This window comes from Silene latifolia, chromosome 9 (genome assembly GCF_048544455.1).
Source record: "Silene latifolia isolate original U9 population chromosome 9, ASM4854445v1, whole genome shotgun sequence".
In the NCBI taxonomy this organism is placed as follows: domain Eukaryota; kingdom Viridiplantae; phylum Streptophyta; class Magnoliopsida; order Caryophyllales; family Caryophyllaceae; genus Silene; species Silene latifolia.
Genome location: NC_133534.1, coordinates 192,815,076 through 192,835,886, shown reverse-complemented (window position 1 = coordinate 192,835,886; position 20,811 = coordinate 192,815,076). Strand labels below are relative to the sequence as shown.

Here is a 20,811-nt window from a genome sequence, read left to right as displayed (position 1 = left end):
GTCTTTGGGTGATCGTTCTTGGTGTTGCAGACGATTATGGATCCAGTGCCATCCTGGTGTCTGCTTTGTAATCCTCCGATCCAGGCTCCACTGGTGAACTGGTTGCAGGATGGAATTGCTGCATTGAGGACAGGTCCAGATTGCCATCCTGGTGTCTGGTGTGCGGGGGTACCTGAAAAGGGTGGAAGGTCAGATCCTGAAGGGGTGCTAAACAAAGCGTTACCTGTTGTCTGCTGCAGACTAGGTGGACTATCAAATGATAGGCATCCCAATCCTCTGGGCTCAATTGGTTCGCTGGGTGTTGTTCCTGCCAGATCCAGTCTGGTGACTAGTTCTGATGGAATTGATCGACCCGACCCTCCACCGCTGGTTCTGGTAGGAGCCTTTGGCGCTGATGCTGGCTTGGTCTGGACTGCTGTCACGATCTGAGCAATCAGGTTCTGGTTGTCCTTCCTGAGATCCTCAACGGCCCGACGCAGAGTGTCCGTCCCCTGAATCATCACCTGCATCGGATCAAGCGCTGGAGATCCTCTGCTTCGGAGAACTTCTGCGCCTGAGCTTTCTTGGGTCGGGCTTCTGGATACGGCTTCACCTCTGCTGGGGCTGCTTTCCCTACTGGATTTGGACTGACTGGGTGCACCTACTGCCTTTGGAATCTGCGGTGGCTTCTGAGGCTGGGGCATGGCTCTGGTCGACATGCTGACGGGGATTGTCTGCGGGCTGACGCCGGGATGCATCGGCCGATCCTGCGGATGCGAAGTAAGTCCCGCTCCGGAAGAACGGGGCGACGTGCTCGGCTTTGGAGGGGTTACTCGGCCGTTCCAGACATGGTGACGGCTGGTTCGGTCTTGTGAGGTTTGGCTATAGAAAATGATCACTATGCTCCACGGTGGGCGCCAAACTGTTTTGGTAAAAATTTACCGGTTACGAATTAATTATGTGAGTGATAGTGAATATCCTAATGCCAATTACGATTTAAACGCAGTGATGAGAATAACGAAAGAAAGACAAGCGAAAAGAATGACACGAGGGATTTTTGGTGACGCGGAAAACCCGATGTGGGAACAACCGCGGGGGGAGTCGGAATCCCGCCAACTTTGCACTATAATCGATGTAAGATGCCCAAGTAAGGAAATACAAATGCTATGTTGCTAGATAATTGTCACTAATTATTGATGGAATTTGAGGAATGAAGTGTTGCCCGAGTTTGCTCTTGAATGCCTTGAGTGTTACTCTCCTCGTCTTTTTATAGTTGTTGGAACCAAAGCTTAGGGTTTTCGAAGCTGCATCTGCGTCTGTTGCGGAATATCAGGTCAATCTTCTATAAAATAGGAGTTTGTTTGTTGACTGAGTCCTTATTCTTTTTTGCACGTGGGTTTCTCCTTTGGCCCATATTGTGTTTGTTGCTATTTGATCTTGTGGTCCACAAAGCGCCACCTCAGCGATCCTTCTCTCCTCTTTTCTACCAACGGTTGCGTTCCACGTGGCCACTCCTTTGTCACTTTTTTTTGCCAATAATATGGTGCCACGTCATGAGTGATAAATGGTATTTTTATCCATAACACCAACTGCATCAACTCCAAAAATTTTAACAAACCCAAAGGATTGAAATATTGGATCAACTAAACTCGACATGCATTTAGTCTCAATTAAGAAATAAAATCATAATAAACAATACGAAGTACTAAACATCGCTCTTAGTTTAGGAATTATAGGGGAGAGCGAATCATTAAGGCCCCTACAATTCCAACAAATACCTTTCATTGAGCTAGAGGAGGTTGAGATTGGTCAACCTCCGCAACACCTTGGTAAAACGAAGAAATGGACTGATTACTAGAGACAAAATACAAGTGGTCATCCGACCAGCCTCCCATCTCGTCTAAACAACAGCTTATAGTAGAATCGTTGATCATAGTAGAAGAAATAAACAAGGCCCCCGATACATTTAGGATAGCGGGAGAAAACACTTCATCCTCAAGGACCTTTAGTGCCACACCCTTACACAATCTTTTCTTATTAATTAAAAAGATTCCAGCCTTCTCCCTTGACCCTATATCTTCCTCTAGTAAACAAATAAGATCATGATCAGAAAAAGTTTTCCTTTTTAGACCTATAGCTTTGGTTCCCTTATACTTGTCGAGAAACACATCCTGCCCTTAAACTTCACAAAATTGTTTTTGCAGCAACTTCCAACAACGTTTATGTCTTCAGGTTTGTATACCAGTATTGTTTCCCGAACCTTCTACGTTGTGATGTATAACTTTTCATTGTTTGAATCCAACATCATCAATGGGGACCCAGGGTCGGTAAAGTAATAACCTTTTTAGGCACTTCATCATTATTCACTTGGGTATGGGAAGCACCATCTAGGTTAGCTGACAAATCTATATCTATATAATTCTCAACCTCTTCTTCCACATTTGTATTTTTTTTATTTTTTTTGCTGTTAATCAGGAGTATCCCCTACCGACAGCTAGGCAATCTCCTTCGGGGTACTGAAGGCAATCTCCCACATTCATATTGATATCAGGAATAGTATCAGACTCTGCTTGCAAATTTCCACATTCGTTTTACACTTGATTCCTGACAAGGTTGAGGATTAACACAAGTCCTATGCGGTTCTATTATTCGTTCAAATTCACGCCCAAACATCACTAATTTACAACAAATAAATTCCGTGACAATTTTACTCTAATTCAACTTAATTCTACATCAGGAGATTCCCCCCCAAAAGCTGGATTATAAGAATTGATGACCAGCCAAAAACATAGAAAGTAGGAACATATTTAAAAATACCAATCTTCCAAAATGTGAACAATTTATATATATATATATATATATATATATTTTTTTTTTTTTACAGAAGGTGAATAACTTACATTATTGTAAACAATACAAAGTAAGCTATTCGACTATGTAGCATCAGACACTTCACATCTAGATCTAACACTACAAAGCCATACATAGAGATTACATATCCTTTAATTAAAAGAGCAACTACAACATTAAGATAAGCAAGATAAACGATGGTAGAAAGGCAGTAGACGGCAGCTTGATCACGAACGTTGATGTCAACTTCATAATCACGGTATGCCTCCAAAAACCGTCGAAACATACAAACAACGGGATGACAATGACAAGGTACACTTACGCTCTTGCGAAAAGAACGTAGAAAGAAAAGATGAGTAGCAAGACTGAGTCTGCCCTCGGCGGAGATAAATCTCCTGCACCTTAGAAACCGCACCCATTGATCATACGACAAACGGACCGTGAAAACCACCATACAATGAGTAACCCGAACCCCCATAGACACAAGCACCTCAACACCATCACCACTTAAAGGACTTGGCTTACCACAAAAGAGACGATTAAGACTCCTATATAAGGAGATTATTAGAAGATAAAGACAAGACAGTAAAAGGAAGAGCATCACCATTCAAGTACGAGAAGACCACCACCTCTATCCCAACCAACGTCACCACCGAAAACCCAAATCCACCCTACCCAACACACCTCAACAGAAAGAAAAAGTCCCCAACAAATAAGACCTCACTCCAGCCAAGGAGCAGCCGGATGCGACCACCCATCCACAAAGACACGGCCCACCCAACAATCACAACACCACCGAGACTCCAAATTCCAAACGAACCCCCCAGGACCATCGGCACACATGCAACCCAACCAACCAAACACACATCAGACCGACAAGAGAAGACCGGAAAATGGGACCAATCTGGTGGGGGAAGGGCCGAGGGGGAGGGAAAACACCAGATCGTCCCAAAACCACCACCACTTAACAGAAAACACCACCCAGATGAGCTATGCTCATCGACCACCGACGACCGAACAATACTCCGGAACATACCAGGGAGTACAAAACATGTACAGAGAAGTTCGACGACCGAACAAACCATGATAAAGCTTGAATAAAAGAGGTCAGACGACCGTACAAAACACCACCCAGAAGGGGGAAGGGACGAGGGTGAGGGAAAACACCCCGGAGCGCGTGCGAAACTTTCGATGACAGGACAGGGGAACGCGGAACGGAACGACCTTAGGAACAACCACACGAAACACCTTACCAAACCACCGGTCAGGGCAGAAGACGATCAGAAAAAAAGGGAAGCGAGATCAGGCATTGGGGACCGCCATAGAGAGGATGCATGGACAATCACCGGAGATGGGTCAAGGAGAGACCCCATCTCCGGCGCTGGGTAGGGGGAGAAAGGAGGGGAAGTGACTGGTAAGGGGAGGCAGCGGATCACCAGAAAAATTAGGGTTTTTTCTTTAGAGGGGAAAGGGGGGTTTTAGAGAGAAATTTTAATTTGCACAATTTATATAGCTACAACTACAACTCATGAAAATTTTCATTTTGCACAATTCACACGGATTGTTCCATGTGAACTTAAAATGCATGATTTTTGTCTTCCCATACTCTCATAGAGACCCGAATTAGGATTAGAATATCTGGAGACATGGACGACCTATTGTGTCATAGCAAAGAAGCAAATATATAGGTCGCACCAAGTCAGAAGGGGTCTCTAAAGCTCTTTTTTATATATTAGCCGGATACAATTTTGTTCATGAAGCTGTTATTCATAAGGAGACGAACAAGACAAAATAACACATTTACAGGTTGTACAGCCAAGATATGATGCACCCCCGGCCGCTGGAGGATGAGTGCTATACATTTGAATTCTGTGGTGGATCATCTTTCCAACCTTTCGATAGTAAATCATAGTTTATCAACGCGAGTTGAGATAGATTCTGCACAATTAAAAGGAGACATAAGTAAAGGTTTAACAGCTTTACTGGTAAAATGTTACCGCTCAACTTCACATCAATGAGAGATCATACTAGTATAGTATAGAAAGAAACACTTGGGCTAGCTTCATGAATCCAATACAAACAAGTGTCAACAGAAAGAAAGCAACTGTGATACTTTCCCAGAAAAAAAAAAAGCACTCGGTTCTATGTACCCCATTGACGACGATCTCTGACAAAATTTTCACCAGTTAGGACTACTAGCCCAGCCTTGGATGGTGCAGTGGAAGAAGTTCTATGTACCTAACTAACTGTACTGTTCATACCACATCACAGAAATTATCCCCAACCCATATGCGTGGATATATACCTATGTTACGCCGTTTTTTCATATTACTCGACACTTGCATATGGGTAAGACACTTGGGACATTTCATCTTAAGCTAACAGCATGAAGATTTTCCAAAAAGGAGAGCTCAATACTCACGCGTGTTTGTGTTGGATACTTCTCACAGAGTCCAAGTAACACAAGAAAAGCCATAGTATTACATCTAGGTTTTGGTCATTGTTACCGTATCAGTTGTGGCAGTCTAAAGACTCTAATCTCGGTAAATACGGCTAATATCGGGTCAAAATGAGGTAGAATGTGGTCATGGTAACCTCTAAAACCATGATAACTGGATCCCCAATCGGTGTCACCACCGATAGTTAGCACCATGCCCTAGATGGAGATTTGGGGAACCCCGACATTAATTTAGGATCAGTATGGGAAAATAAATGAGAAGTTGACCAAAACACTACTCGAAAAGACTGTATAAATATATAGTAATACATTCTTTTTTTCCTTTTTGCCAGGAGTTGACAAGCAACGGGATGCGAATATAAAAACCACATGAATGAGTAAATATATAATCAACTTTATTCCTAACCATAGGCAACTACCATGCCTACCAATGAGGATGAAAGGATGACAATCAGATAAAAGAGTATATAATCTGAATGGTCTCTTAGACAGTTGTCAAACTCAGTACCTAGTTCCTTAGTACATAATTATCTTCCCAAACCCTACAAGCATCAGCAAAACTAGCCTTGTACATCCTAATGGTTCCACTACATTGCGCGTGCAAACCCTTAAATACCGCTGCATTGCAAGTAGATTTAAGATGCAGAAAAGTAAAGATTCCACATATTATCTACAAACCCCATCAACAATCTAATCCAGTTAGTTATCCAAGCTTTAATGTTGCACTCGCTACCCATCATGCTTCTGATACGCAACTGGCACCATGCCAATGATCCATCTTTTCAAGCATGTGATGGTTCCAGCAACGAGGAAATGATTGTCTAAGGACATCCCCCTATACAGAAACTTAGAACCTATGAGGCGTGTATTCGTAAGAATTCTCCAAGACTGAGCAGAATTAGGAGAGTTTCTGGAGTTTTTGGGTAGTGGTTGGGGTTGGAGTGAGAATTTCAAATGCAGAAGGGGGGAGGCACGACTGAGAACTGAGAAGGGGAAGGCAGCTAACCTAAACTACAAGGTTGGAGGATAAATGAAAGATTCTCTCAGCCGGTGCTTCCAAGAACCAGTAAATTTTCTCTTCAACTCAGATTCAAACTCAGATATACAAGGGCACATGGGTAATTTTTGAAAACTACCACAGTGGTGTCTCCAACCTCCTACACTTCAATGGTGGTCGTCGTTTATAACGACGTGATAGTTAGCACGGCAACAGCTTTGCTACTTGTTAGTATGGTTGCGGGTGGTGAGAGTGTAGTGATGATGTGGTCACTGGTCAGGTGAATTTTGACATTGGTTGGTCAAGCGAGTTTGGATGAGAGTGGAGGTGGTGATGGTGGTAGTGGAGGTGGTGATGGTGGTGGCAGCTTTTGGTGGGAGGGTGACAGCAGTGGCTTATTGTGGTTGTGGTGGTTGCCTCTTATGATCAGTACTTCAATACAAAAAGGATTTGTGCAAATAAGGAGCTCCCTAACCCATTTTCTTAAGAACAGTGTGTAAAGCATATGGGAGAAACAATAAGATGTGAAGGGAGTACGTAAGACAGAAAGACTTCCTTATAGCCTCTTGGAATTGTACTTACCAGAAAGTGTGTTAATCCAAAAGAGGCAATTTGGGCCCATGCTTTTTACAGAGGAAACTAAAATCTTTGATGTCCAAACATTATTCAACTGAAATGAAAATTTACCTGTATCTCAGCCCTTTCCTCTAATGAGCATGTCCTTAACTTTCCAATCTAAACTGAAACAATTTGACAGGATATCTACCCCTTTTTCCAAGACTGGAATACCGCAATCAACTCATTTATAACTCCAGATATCTAACTCCGACGCTTTCCCAATCTTTTATGACATGCCTCTGTAGCCTTAAACCCCAACAACTTCAACAATCTACGCTAATTCCTCCACACAATTATTAATTTTCAATCTCAGAAAAATAATGGTGTCATGCATAGAAATGGGGACACTGGGTCATCTAGCGATTTCGCACCTACAGCCGTCTTAGAGTATAGTGGCTAAACAGCCATTACATGCTATGTGAGCTAAGGCGGGAATAAGGAGGACTAGATATAGTAACCGTGCTCATTAAATTTCATAGTTTGGATGTCTTATCCACAAGATAACCTCCTAGGATGAGTTACCATCCTCGTTATAACTTATAGGCAAGGCAAACGCACTGATTGCTGCAAAGAATAACCCTATTTTTACTACTTGAGTACTGATTAAGATATGTGGGTGACATGTAATTGTACACGTGTAAGGACGTCCTAAACTTTGATTTATTTATTTTTCTCTCCTTTATTACACTTTTTCACCAACCACTTCCTTATAGATTTCATCTGGTTCATTCCGGATCCTTCACTCTATTTCGGTTTTTAAAAATCGTTTTAATCTTTTCTCTCGATTTAAATTTTAAGTTTTTATAAAAGAAAGACGGAATTCGATTTTAAAACCCCTAAGTTCACATTGACTTTCAATTACATTTTCGTTCTTCCTTTTTGTTTTTCATCTTCCCTTTTTTATTCGCATTTTGAGGCGTGCGTGCACCCATGGACGGTTCGAAAAGATGATTCATGTCAGCCGACCCCAAATCATTTTGGGATTAAGGCTCTGATGTTGTTGTTGTTGTTGTTGTTGTTGTAAGGACGTCCTATCCTACTTCATTGTACTGTTCTTGTTGACTATGGAAACAATTCCATTCATCGAACAACGGGAGGCTAAATTCTTATTAGCACCTTTCACTGAAGCGGATTCACATACTAAGCCTCATTTCAATCCCTATTTGCACATAAATTGGCAGCCAGAAAATCCCCATCATCTCCCTCAGTATAATAACATGAACTCACAACTCACAAATACACTGTAGCTAGTGTGTGCCACACCTCAATGCCCCTCTGCGGCAATTAAAGATGCTGAGACAATAGACACTCCCACAGTACGCCTTCAAAATCAGAGTTCATTAGAACTTTAGTAGTAAGTTGGTACTAGATTAAGATCAAAGTCCATGATCCGACATATGCATTTGGAAAAGGCAGTCATTACTATGATTCTGTAAAGACCGTCACTACTAGACAACTACATTCTCGTGATTAATCAGTTGTAAAAAAAAAAAAGGGGCAGCCATGCTATTTGCTTATCAAGAAAGGAGAAAAAGGAGGGTTACAAATGGCAAGGATGTGCCTCTTTTGGCTGCTAGTGAACATTAAAGCGGCATAGATAACATTGTACCAAACTAGATAAAACGAAGTACCAAATACCTTGAATGAAAAATTACTGAAAGAGTAATTGACTGCAGAAGAATTTTCAAATCCAGCGGCCAGTCTGACACATTCATCTCCCTGGTAAAAAATAAATATCATATTAAAACCCGCTAGGAGCAGAAATTTAAGAGAATGAAGGCATAACAAACAAGCATTTATTGAGATACTATACCATCTCATCTGGTTTATCGCTCAAAGAGCAGCTGCTTCCACTAGCTGTGCCATCATCACTGGTATCCTCAAATTCACTAGCTGTGTTGACATGATCCTCTGATTGATTCCATGGGTAACGGCAAGTGAAGTAGCTTGTATCATGTGCACTCTCGGAAGCAGGTACAAACGCCGCCTGTGGGTACCACATCAATCAAATAAAGTACAAACACGGATACTCAATCAAAAGTTGTTAGAAAAGGCTTTGTGATTTCACCTTTTGCCTAGCAAGTGTGTCCCAGTTAATGTCTCTAAAATACGGGTGTGCCTTCACCTGGATAACTTTTAACTGATTTAGTTTCATGAATACATAAGGTTAAAAACAGCTAATACAAAGCCTGAAGGAAATAGAGTAGCACCTCTGCAGCTCCCCCAGCTCCCAACCTTTGATTAGGATCTTCAATCAACAATCTGAAAATAAGGAATTTTATGCAAAATAATTATTGCCAGATTATGGCATAGCATTAAATCAAGGTTGTGACTCCGAAATGCGAGTATTTAACAAGGTTAGACCTCTATACCGAATATCGTGACTGTGACTAAAATCGAGAATTAATATCATAGGTCATGCTGTCATGGTCAAATGAAGAGTGATAAGTCCTGACATCTAGAAGGACCTCATTGTGTTTGTTTATTTGTTGTCTATTCTGTAGTTACTAATCTGAAAGTCCTTCCTCTCCCACGTTCTCCGTGTCTCTCAACTCCCTAGACACTTTAATCAATGTTTCTTCTTTCATATTGAAGCTAATCCATACTTTAATAATGATTCGCCAACAGCTCGTTCATCTTTTCTTCATTCACCTTTACTCCAAAAGCATACAAAAGAGGTATATATATTCATCTATCCTCAAAATTTGAAAAAATTGTTGCAGGCCTTCTTTCTGTGACTACCAGCTACTCGTCCAGCACCACTGGTAAATTCCACTCCCTGTGACCCCGTGGAGTCTTTCTATTTGCCTACCTATAGTTTATGTTTCGTGTAGTGGAGAGTTAGACTTGGACTTCCGATGTCACTTGCGTATGCTAACAAAAAAAAAAGTCTCTCAAAGCAAAGGTATTATATTCGCGAGGGGAGAGATAGTGGCTTTCTCACAGAAATAACCATAACCAAAAGTACATCTTTAGCACCTTTATTTACAAAAAACATATAATGTATCTAATGTTAAAATCTTAAAGGTTCCCTTCAAATTCTTTCCTTGCATTCATGAACTGGAACAAATTTCAAAACAAGTTATTCATCAGTTTTTCCATTCCATTAATAATGTCAATCAATTTAAAGTTGGGAAAGTGTGCTAAACGCTATATCTACTTGGATATCAATATAGAAAATTAGAAAGCAAACTAACAGTAAACAAGAGAGTCCTTCATCTCAACTTCCCAAAAATTATCTGTACAGCACTGGCTTAGGTATCAAAAAAATCAAATGGAAAATAATCACTAGCAGGCTGGAATTCTGGGATAGCAGATCTCAAGAGCCCGGCCTTGAGATGAGAATACGCAGAGCTGCCTGAGCCCAAATTTTTGGCCTAAAAGTAACTGTGTCAAGGACTCAGAGTGTGTATGCTTAAGGTGGACGTGATAAATAGCGAAAACTATTAGCTGAAACATGGTTTTCAAAAGCAGAGAAGATATGTCTCAATACTTGAGCCTTGAATTAAGGCTAGCTCCAGCCCAAGCTAAAGAACTCGGTGCTTAGCTAAAGAAAAGGAACATCGGTGTCATAAAATTATAAGACCAACTTCACAAATTTCACGTGCAAGTTACATACGCCAAATGGTTAATCATATGTTGATCTTTTATTAACATCAAATAAACCAATATATCATTTTCTTACTTGTCGATAAGATCCTCCGCTTCGTAGCTCATTTCTTCTGGTACGTGAGGCCAGGGAATGTTGCGGTTGAGAATATTGTCAAAAATTATCTACATGCAATAAAAAAAAAAGTTAAAATCTCCGGATATTAGAGCTAGAGGTGTATGCAATATGGATTTATCAGAAAACCAATAGCACATATCCTAAATATGCATAAATTCACCGCCTAAGATATCCTAGTCAACAATACAATGACAAACCCCCAATGATAAATTTCATAATACTTAACAGAGAAAAAATTTCTATATTACTGTTTGTCATGAAATCACATTGAACTTTAACTTTAATGACCACATGTTATAGAGCATTACATAGCAGCACTAATCCAGTAACAGTACCAAACTTAGTTTGAGTGGCAAGGGGTCTCATCTCTTAAACAAGTGATCAACGATTTGTTTTGTAGCTCTTGCAAATGAAAGAAACCAAACTTGGGAGGGTCTATCCATTAATACGCCTTCACAACCCCAAAGGAAACTTTCCCAACAGCTCGTACGGATACTCCTAGTCGGCAGAAAAAAAAAAGGAAAAAAAATCTAATCTTGCAACAGAAGCGCCGCCCACAGTAAAGATAACAACATAGAAAGAGCGTGAAGAAATAAGCAAGAAACTTACTTGTGGATGTTCAGCGTTAAACGGAGGGATGCCAACAATAAGCTCAAATAAAATAACCCCAACAGACCACCAATCAGCAGTCGCTCCTGAAGAAGATCAATGATATCACATGACTGAGGTCTTCAAAGCAGATAACTTGAGAAAACAAATGAAGCAACAGGAGTCTAGCTAGGATTGATTCACATATATCTCAAATCCATTAGCGAAGGCTGCTTTAGACAGAGAGGATTAATGTAATAAACCTTAATTGTTTTTATTTTCCTTCCGTTTTGCTAGTTTTCTTTTAAAAAAGATTTAACAAAAGTAGAGTCAATCCTCCAAATCTCCAACTAGTATGGCAAAACCTCAACTATTTTGCTCTTTCTGAGACAGCGTAAAGTTTTTTCAATTCACATGGTATTTACATAGTCCCTTTTTTGTTTCTTTATGAAGAAGTTTTCCTTCGTTGTAATGGAAATCATTTAGAGGAAAATATTATGATTATGTTTTCTTCTAGTTCAAGGCTATGTTAAGGTAGCTCGTTTCATTTTACGCTAAAAAATGATATTTTTCACACAATAGCCATGTCTATTAAGCACTTGTGTCCAGTGATTTCCGAATATGGTGTTGGAAGTTAAAACAATTCTCATTTTAGGCTGCATTATAACGGAATTCCCAATATAGTGTTCATGTAGGTTTGTATTAACTTCTCGACCAACATAAACAACATATTGGGAATCAGTTGTAATTAAACCTTTATATTGGAATGCTTTACTTTTATTTACAAAAATTCATTGGTGATTTGTTTTTTTAAATGGTGTTGTAAATAACAATTTCTATGGGATCAAATAACAATACTTTATTATACTTTTTTTCTTTCCTTTTTTTATATCTTCTACATTATTTATTATTTTATGGTAATCATTTCAAACTTATTTGGTATTAAGATTGTATTATACATAGTTTCATAACTATTAATATCATACATTATTTTTGATTTGGCTAAATAGATAAAAAGATTGTGATAGTACCTAACCCTTTTTTATTAACTATTCTTATGTCTATTTTGATTTTTTTTTTTTACCATCTTCAAAATTAATTTAAAACAAACCTAATATATATTTTGCACAACTTTTCCTGCCAAAAATAATTTGTCAATTGAAACGCATGGGTATTTTATAGCACGCTAATACATAATCAATCATTTTTCATTATGACAACATTATAAGAAATTGATTAATGGACCATAAGATAAAGAGAATTATATAAAATAGAAGAATATATTCAATAAAAAGTAATGTTATTCCAATTTAGATGTTTTGCTAAACATTTACATGAACACTATATTAAGAATTAAGTTATAATAACCAGCCTGAAATGAGAATTATTTTAACTCTCAACACCATATTTGGAAAGCACTCTACTTTTTGCAGAATATATTCATATAACATAAGTTTTAAATTACACTGAAATTATTTCTTAAGGATATAGATTGTTGCCTTTAAGTACTTTCAGAAACAGAATAAATGTAAACGGTATTAAAGGCAAACAAAAGGAGGTAAGGAACAAATAAGATTATGATCGAGTAGAGCTCAAAATAGACAAACCATGTCCGGTTCCCAAAAGTATCTCAGGGGCCAAATAGTCGGGAGTTCCAACTGCAGAACGCTTCTGCCTTCTTTCTTGCTGCTTCTCTGAGGCAGATAATTGTGGTTGATCTTCTTCAAACAAGGATGTCCCACTAACTGCAGGGCCAGATAAATCATCTGTGCTGTTGATGAGACCAACTTTTGAAAGCCCAAAATCTGTCAACTGAAAAAAAAAACAATTCATTTAAATTAGAAAGGTAGATTTATAATTTCCAAACAATAAGTTTCCAACATTCATGTTTCAAGAAGGATCGAAATCAGTTTAGATCACCAAAGTTTGGATGTCTCTATCTGAAGACAACAGTAAGGTAGTCGACGGGACCGGGATCATTATGTATCCTCATTTGGGGTAAAATACGAGAACCAAGGTCTCATCAAGTCTACAACTGATCAACAGTACAGATGTGTTTAGGCACTATTTGATGAGGGAAGCGGAGCGGAGGGGGGTGGAGAAAAGGGAAGGGGAGAGGAGAGGAGGGGAAATGGCACAAAAAACTAAGGGAATTTTCCTCCACATCCTCCCTATGATGGAGGGATTTTGATTTGTCTTGGAAGAGGAAAAATGGATCCCTGCATTCCCTCCCTCTCCGTTTCCCTCATACCTACTTGCTAACCTAACAAGAGAATTTGTTCTCTCCTTCCCCTTCGCCTCTCTTTCCATCTAATTCCTTTCATCCAAACAATCCTTAAATGTGATCAAAACGTGAAGACAACAAGATAGAAAGACGCCACATGCATAAGAACCAGATTTTAACCAAATAATAGAACACTTCCAGGCTAATTATGAGACTAAGGCCTCGTTTGGTTACCCTTTTCAAAGTGTAGGAAATGAAAAATCCCATGAATTGCAAAATTGAAGGGTTGTTTGGTTGCCCCTTTTTCTGAGAAAATGTGGGAATTTACAAATCACATGATTTCCCAACTCCTCCGTAATGGAGGAGTTGGTTGGATTACCTAGCTTCCCCTAGGTAATTGCAAACTCCGTTGTAATTGAATTCATAGGTGGACAACCAAACGCATTTTGTAAATTCACATGAATTTCAAAAGGGAACATAATTCCCATGATTTCGATATTCCTATGGAGTTGTTTTCCAACAGGCAACCAAACAATGCCCAACTCTTTTGCAAATGGGCAAACAAATAATTGAACTATTTCATTTTCTTTTCTGCTATATCTTCCACGTCTTGTAGAAACTTGTTGTGAAGCTTCTCACACCACGAACGAGACTAATTAGTGCAAAGAGTTCCATTATTCTAATTCACAGATTAGACACATGTCATCTAATAACTTACCTTAATATGACCATCATGGGCAATTAACAGATTATCTGGCTTAAGATCACGATGAACCACATGGAGCGAATGCAGATATTCCAGCGCAAGAACCTGCAGTAATTTAGAAGATATTAAGGGAGCGTTTGAGTGTTTGGAAACTGTAATTTGATTTCAAATCCTTGAGTTAAAATAGGGAATCTCAAATCCAATGCTTGGGATGCTTGATAATTTCAATTGTAAAATTTGGATGTCGTCATCAAAGTTCAATAGATGACTACATCAGTGAAAAATATTTAATATTAAAAAAACACAAAATTATTTGAAAGAAAACATGAGAATTAAATATATAGTTGAATTAAATAAAGCGAGACTACATGGAAGAGATGACTATATAGTACAACTCAAAAAAAGCCTCAAATTTGTTCATCAAAACCGCTCGGAGCTTAAAGATTTTAACCTTTGTCAATTTCAAGCGATTCATCACTCTAATATTGAAACAAGGAGAGAGCAACAGCATGAAAATTGTTTGTTAGATAAAGAAGAGGAATAGAATGATGCACTGCGGGAGAATGGGAGTGGGGCAGTGAGCATTGTGAATTTGATGGTCTGAGCAATGATTTCAACTATGGCTTTTTAAGAGAATCCGGTAAATTCGGTAGAAATTCAAATGGTTTCCCAAACAATGTATTTGGGTCGAATAATTCTCAAATGAAATCCTTGTTACCAAACAGATCATAAGAGAAATCTAGAATCACCCATAACAAAGGATCAGTTTAAATGAAGATATAATCAAAGCAGTTGAATTGATAGAAACACTTACTACTTCTGCGATATACACACGTGCAACATCTTCATCCAAGCATCCTAAATTTCTCAACAGCGAATACAAATCTCCTCCATTCAAATATTCCATAACTAGATACAAGTTTTCACGACAAGTAAAAGAATAGAAAAACCGCACCTGAAATAAATCAATCTGACGTTAACAAGAGAATTTTACAGCAAGCTAGTGGACAACCAACTAAATAGGACTGCTCACCACAAAAGGGTTGCGGACAGAAATTAGAATATCACGTTCTGCAAGGATACTCTCTACAGCATTCTTGCGGATCATATCTGCCTTTTTTAGCACCTGCACATATTACAAACCTTTATCATGCATGGATTTACAGACTGGTCATAATCCACAAATAAAATACAAGATACACTAACACATTAATACGGAAACGAGTTAGAGAAATGACTTAACCACAAATAGCCTGAGCATTTGATCCCTAATTACCAGATCATTCACAATACGCATAGCAAAATGGGGAAATGAAGAGTACCTTTATTGCAAAAAGATCTCCTGTTGTTCGTTTCTTAGCCAAAAAAACCCTCCCAAAAGCCCCACGACTTATAGGTTTAATTATCTCGAAGTCATCTATTGATGTGCGATCTTTGGCTGAGTGAATTGGACTGGTACGCAAACTACGCACCACATCATCTTCCATAGGAGTGTCTTCATCGATAACAGTGCTTGCAAGATCAATCTTTTCATTGTCAACCAATTCCAATAGCTGCAGGTATTTCTCCCTAATTATGTTCAATGGGATAATAAACAAAAAGTAGAAAAGGTATAAAATATGTTAAATGAGATCAATAAACAAAACAGAAGAAAATAAAAGGAACATGTTTCAGCACACAAAATACTTTACAGAAGCTGCAAACATTGCTCTTATAAATTTTATCAGCAGAAACTATACTGTCCTTTGCAAATCTTAACATATACACGAAGATAGGCACACTAACCGAATCAATTTCTCAATACGTGCTCCAAAAGTTTCTATAGTGAGGGCGTCAAATTTCCGGCGGCCTATGACGACTCCTAAATCTTCAAGGCATGTGAGCAGATAATTGATTGACCGATCATCCTCTGATAGCGCACTTGCTGAACATCGAGCAATATCTGCTAGTTCAACCATCTGTCACCCAAAAATGTTTTTTAAATTTAAAGCCAAATATATATGAATATACTCCCTCAGACCAAAAGATTGGAAAATGTGTAATTTTGTGGTCAAAGTTCTGACTTACAATGTTTATTAGCTTGGAAATGAAAGTGACAAAATTAAAACTAAAACTTTTGCATGAATTTCATGGTCAAATTTGCCATGAAGGATATTATGAAAAAGCAGTTTAGAATCAGCCAGGAACATGATACATTAATACATTATGGGTAGGCATTTTCTTTTAATAAAGTGCAATTTGTTCGCTTATTCTGCCATTAATGGATGGTGGGATTTACAAACTCTACTTTGTCGAGTTAATTTGTAAATTCATAGAATAGTAGTGCCTCAACAAGTTCCGGATACGGAAGAGTATAGGGTTGGAAATATGAAACCTTCACCCATCTGTTAAAACACAAAGATAAAGTTTACGTATGCCCCTTGATGAAAATTGAATTAAGGATTGCGCTTGCGGCCTTGCGCGCACAGTTTATGGGTCATTTTGCTTTATTTCCTCTTTATCTTCGGCTCCATTGAAAATGGAACTTAAGTATGACAATTTGATCCAAAACCAACATGGGTAAAAAGACAATCCAATAAATGGTCATACCTGGGGATAATCTTCGTGTTCAGGAAAACCACCTTTACCCGAGAGAAGCAAATCTATTCGGTTGGTTCTTGGTGTAAAAGGAGACCTAGGAGTCATACTACCAGCCGATGATGTTGTCATTCCTTGCTCGGACTTTGGACCAAAACGAGTCTTACAAGACATGGATGCTAATCCTTTTAAATCATCCATAAATGCAGAGTTATCTGCTTCAGGAAAACAGTCTAACATGTCCTCTGAACCTCTGCGAGACCAATCACTAAGTTTTGGGGAAATCACGTCAGATTCTTCAGTAACACTCGAATTTGATACTTTTCCAGCATCCGGACTCCCAACTACAGCTTGAAAATCCTTCGGAATAGGTGTCTCCATCATCTTTTCTAAAGTTTCAGCTACTCTTAAAAGACGCTCATTGACACTCAAACCCTTCTGATCGCAGCTGTCAGCAATTGCACAAATTCTTGAATGATCCTCCACATGCAAAGTGGGAACCTCTTCTTCACATATGCGACAAATTATGGAACTCTCCTCTGGAACAATTAACTGCTCACCCCTACCCACGGACGGTTTGTGCTGATGCTCTGAAGAGGGTAAATGCCCAACTGAATCTTTTGAAGATGGGACTTCTCGTACCTTAATTAAAGATGGCTCAAAGTCTAAGTTTATCGTTTTGTTGACAATTTTCAGATCCTCTAATTTATTTTCAGTCTGGTCACTTTCAAGAGAAGCTTCCTGTTTAATTTTTATAACAGGAGATGGGAGTTTCTTCCAAGAAGCAATTCGCTCCCTCCTAGACGACAACTCTGTGCTTTTTGTGGTAGTAACTATTGGAGAGAAAATATTGGTAGAATGCACACTAAGCCCACGTTGATCTTGGCTAAAAGATTTTTGGGCTGATTCTCCCCTTGAAGGCTTCCCAATACCCCCACTCTTCCTCTCTTTATCTTTAGCAGGAGGAATTCTCTTTTCAGCAGACTGTATGACTGTGGACTTACGTAAATGAAGCGCATGTCCATCATCAGCAAATCCACTTTCCTTATGGAACTGCAACAATCTGGTACATCTAGTGAGCATGAAGAGCATCCTTGTATGAAGCTGCTTAAGAGTTCCAGGTGGCAACTCCTGGCGCCGATCGTCCAATTCCTGAACTATGCCCTCACATTGGAGCCAAAACTCGTTAGCTGATGTCATGGCACATCTCCTCGCTAGGATTAACAAATCCTCAATAGTTTCCTGCCATTCAGGGTGACTTTCTGCATTCTTTTCTAAAACACCAAGTAGATCAGCTGCAAAAACGGCTAAATCGGAGTCTACTTCTTCCTTAGCTTTCTCAAAGCGTCCCCGTATCATGCCCAACACCTCCTAGATGGAATGCAATAATAATTTTCAGAGACACGAGCATAAGAAATACAGTGACAAAGGGACAAGAGAGTGTATACAAACCTCCAGGTTATTTAAGCCTCTGGGTTTCCAAAATGGGTAAGGTCGTACTCCCTTGGAATTTAATTCGTGGGAGAAACTTTTCATGTCTGCAGGATTTCTTTTCCTTAGTCCACTCGTAGCACGGAGAATAGCTTGGAATCTTGGGGATTCAGACTCCTTTGGGGTTTCACAATCAAATGCCGCCTAGATAGATTTTATATATAAAAAGAAAAAGGAGACAAGAATAATACTATGAGAGGAGAAGAACATACAAATGATACTAATACCAAAATCACTACAAATTTAATTATGTGGAGGACTAAACGAAGAACCTGTCCCTCTGGAATACAAATAGCCGGGCTTCTTATGCCCTCTGATTGTTCCCATGATGCATTTAAGTTCCCTGTATGCAGAAGTAACATTTAGCTGTAGAAAGAGGGCCCTTCAAGTCACTAAATCACCTGTTACCTGGCTTCAACATGAACTAAATGATGGGAGGAAAAAGTTTACTCTGTTCCTCTTGGCCTCTCATTTAATGTTTTAGACTTCCGCAGGTGTATAATGTCAGCAGTCATCAACTGCTATTGAAGTTTTATTAATTCAACATATGATTAATCTATATATGACGGACCCCATGTCATTCTAGGACTAAGACTTTGTTGTTATTCTTTCTTTGATACTAAAATAGCTTGGAACCCCATCGGCACACATTGCACCATCCTTGCCGACACATACAGAAAAACGCTCTGAAAAAGTCTTGCCCGATTAAGGAGTTTTTTAATAAAAAGAGGATAAGAAAAAGGTTGCCTCATGTCCACTAAACCCACAAAAAAACGCATGCATAAAATTGAGTCAGCAGATTCTATTTGATGTCACCAAACTTTTATATCTTACTCCGTACTTTTTAGTAAGTTAACGAATTATATTGTTACAGACATTAATTTGATATTGCAAGCGAGTTCAACCCCAGCAAAACTTAAGAGGAAATAGGAAGAATGTTGCATATTTGCATTAAGGGCTGCCCTTATGGAGGTTACTTCATTCTGGGTCATTGGAATTAAGGTTGCCTACATCTCCCCTCCCCCCTCTATTCTCTTGAGATGGGAAATTGGGAAGGGAAAGGTAAGATGGAGGTGTAAGGGCGCATTTTAACATGATTCAGGCAATGGGACATGGGGGAATTGATAAAAAACAGAAAACCTAATTAGCAGCAGCAGATGGGAGTTGTAGAATGAAAAAGCATACCTCCAGAAGAAGAGAGGCGAGAGCGAGGTGGCTGAGCAACATTAGGAAGAGCATGAGTATCAGAAGAGGATGGAGAGGTGGTTCCAGTAGACATAGAAGTATCTGAATTACTGCTACTCTGAGCAACATTCTCCAACCAACTACCACCCTTGGAGGCAGGCAAAGGCAAACTGTTCCTAGACAAATTACTTGAGCCCACAGCAATCCCTTTATCCTTTTCAGAGGTGGACTTGTAGCCGTAAAAGCTTTCCTGAGGCAAGGGCCCAGATCTGGTCTTGATTTTATTGAGACCTAAAGACGAAGCCAAAATGGGGGATACCGATGCAGTAGGGTCCTTGTTCTTAGAGGAGGAAGGTGGGGTGGTTGTTGTTGTTTGGTCTTTGTTGTTGTTGAGTTGATGTTTAGGTGATGATTTATGAGATCTAAAACGGGGGCTGCTGTTGGAAGAACCATCTGGACTTGATGAGTCTGAAGGTGTTGTGGATGATGATTTCTTAGAAGAGAAAAATCTTCCTTTGAAAACCATTTATTTATTTATTGTGTATTGCTTAGTGGTACTGGTGATGGTGGAGGGCATTTAGTAGAGCGAGCGGAGTGGAGTGCCGACTGCCGACTGCCGAGTAGGAGAGTAGAAGGGAGATAGATAACAAGTGTATGGAGAGAGATAGAGAGATAGATTGAGAAGGAAAGAGAGAAAGGGATGGTTGGTAGTAGTAGTCGAGGTTAGAGGAGAGAATTCAGAGATTGACTGGATTCCATATTTAGTCAATTAATTAGTCGTATTCATTCACTACATTTGGTGATTTCGATCAGGACGACGGTGTAGCCGTGTAGTGTAGGCTACATCCCTCACGGATTTGTTGCCGTTCAACCCGCTTCCATCTTCCTTTTCCTAACCTCACTTTTTCATTTCCTACTTGCCTACTTTTACGCAACACGCTTCTATAATTTGCAATTCCTCCTTTCAATTTCACTCTATCACTTTTTATTTTTGTAAAAGATTTACTGAGCATTTAATTTCAATTTTTTCTCAATACATAAGTGAAAATATATATTCATGTAGGATCTTGTTTGATTTGTCTGTACAGCTCCATTACAAATATCTAACTTTTACAGTTTTTGCAAATACGAACCTAACGATACTTACCGCGTCATGCGTTGACAAACGTGAAATAGCAAAGTGGTAAAGTGGGGTTGAATGGAGGAAGTACTACAAAATAAGCAATTAGTCTTGTAAGAAATATAAGTCAAATCAATCAATCAATCTATCTATATTATAATAGAAGCCTTCTTTTCGGCGATTATAGAGACTACAGCACAGCATTCACAGAGAATACATAAGAATCTAAAATCTATCTATCTATCTATATTATTAAAGCAAACTTTTTTTGAGCGATTACAGAGTCTCCAA

At 39.1% G+C, this 20,811-nt stretch overlaps 1 protein-coding gene across 1 annotated transcript; it reads right to left on the bottom strand.

Moving 5' to 3' along the window:
• Positions 1 to 4,536: 4,536 nt before the first annotated feature.
• Positions 4,537 to 20,351, bottom strand: LOC141600339 (putative serine/threonine protein kinase IREH1). The gene is made up of 17 exons (XM_074420561.1): positions 19,401 to 20,351; positions 18,488 to 18,558; positions 18,177 to 18,359; positions 16,737 to 18,095; positions 15,933 to 16,105; positions 15,470 to 15,716; positions 15,181 to 15,273; positions 14,962 to 15,102; positions 14,160 to 14,252; positions 12,825 to 13,029; positions 11,239 to 11,324; positions 10,588 to 10,676; positions 9,113 to 9,164; positions 8,971 to 9,027; positions 8,716 to 8,889; positions 8,541 to 8,621; positions 4,537 to 4,767 (listed from the first exon to the last, which is right to left on the bottom strand). The coding sequence occupies exons 1-17, from the start codon at positions 19,924 to 19,926 to the stop codon at positions 4,684 to 4,686; spliced, it is 3,714 nt and encodes a 1,237-aa protein (XP_074276662.1). The 5' UTR covers positions 19,927 to 20,351; the 3' UTR covers positions 4,537 to 4,683.
• Positions 20,352 to 20,811: the final 460 nt, after the last annotated feature.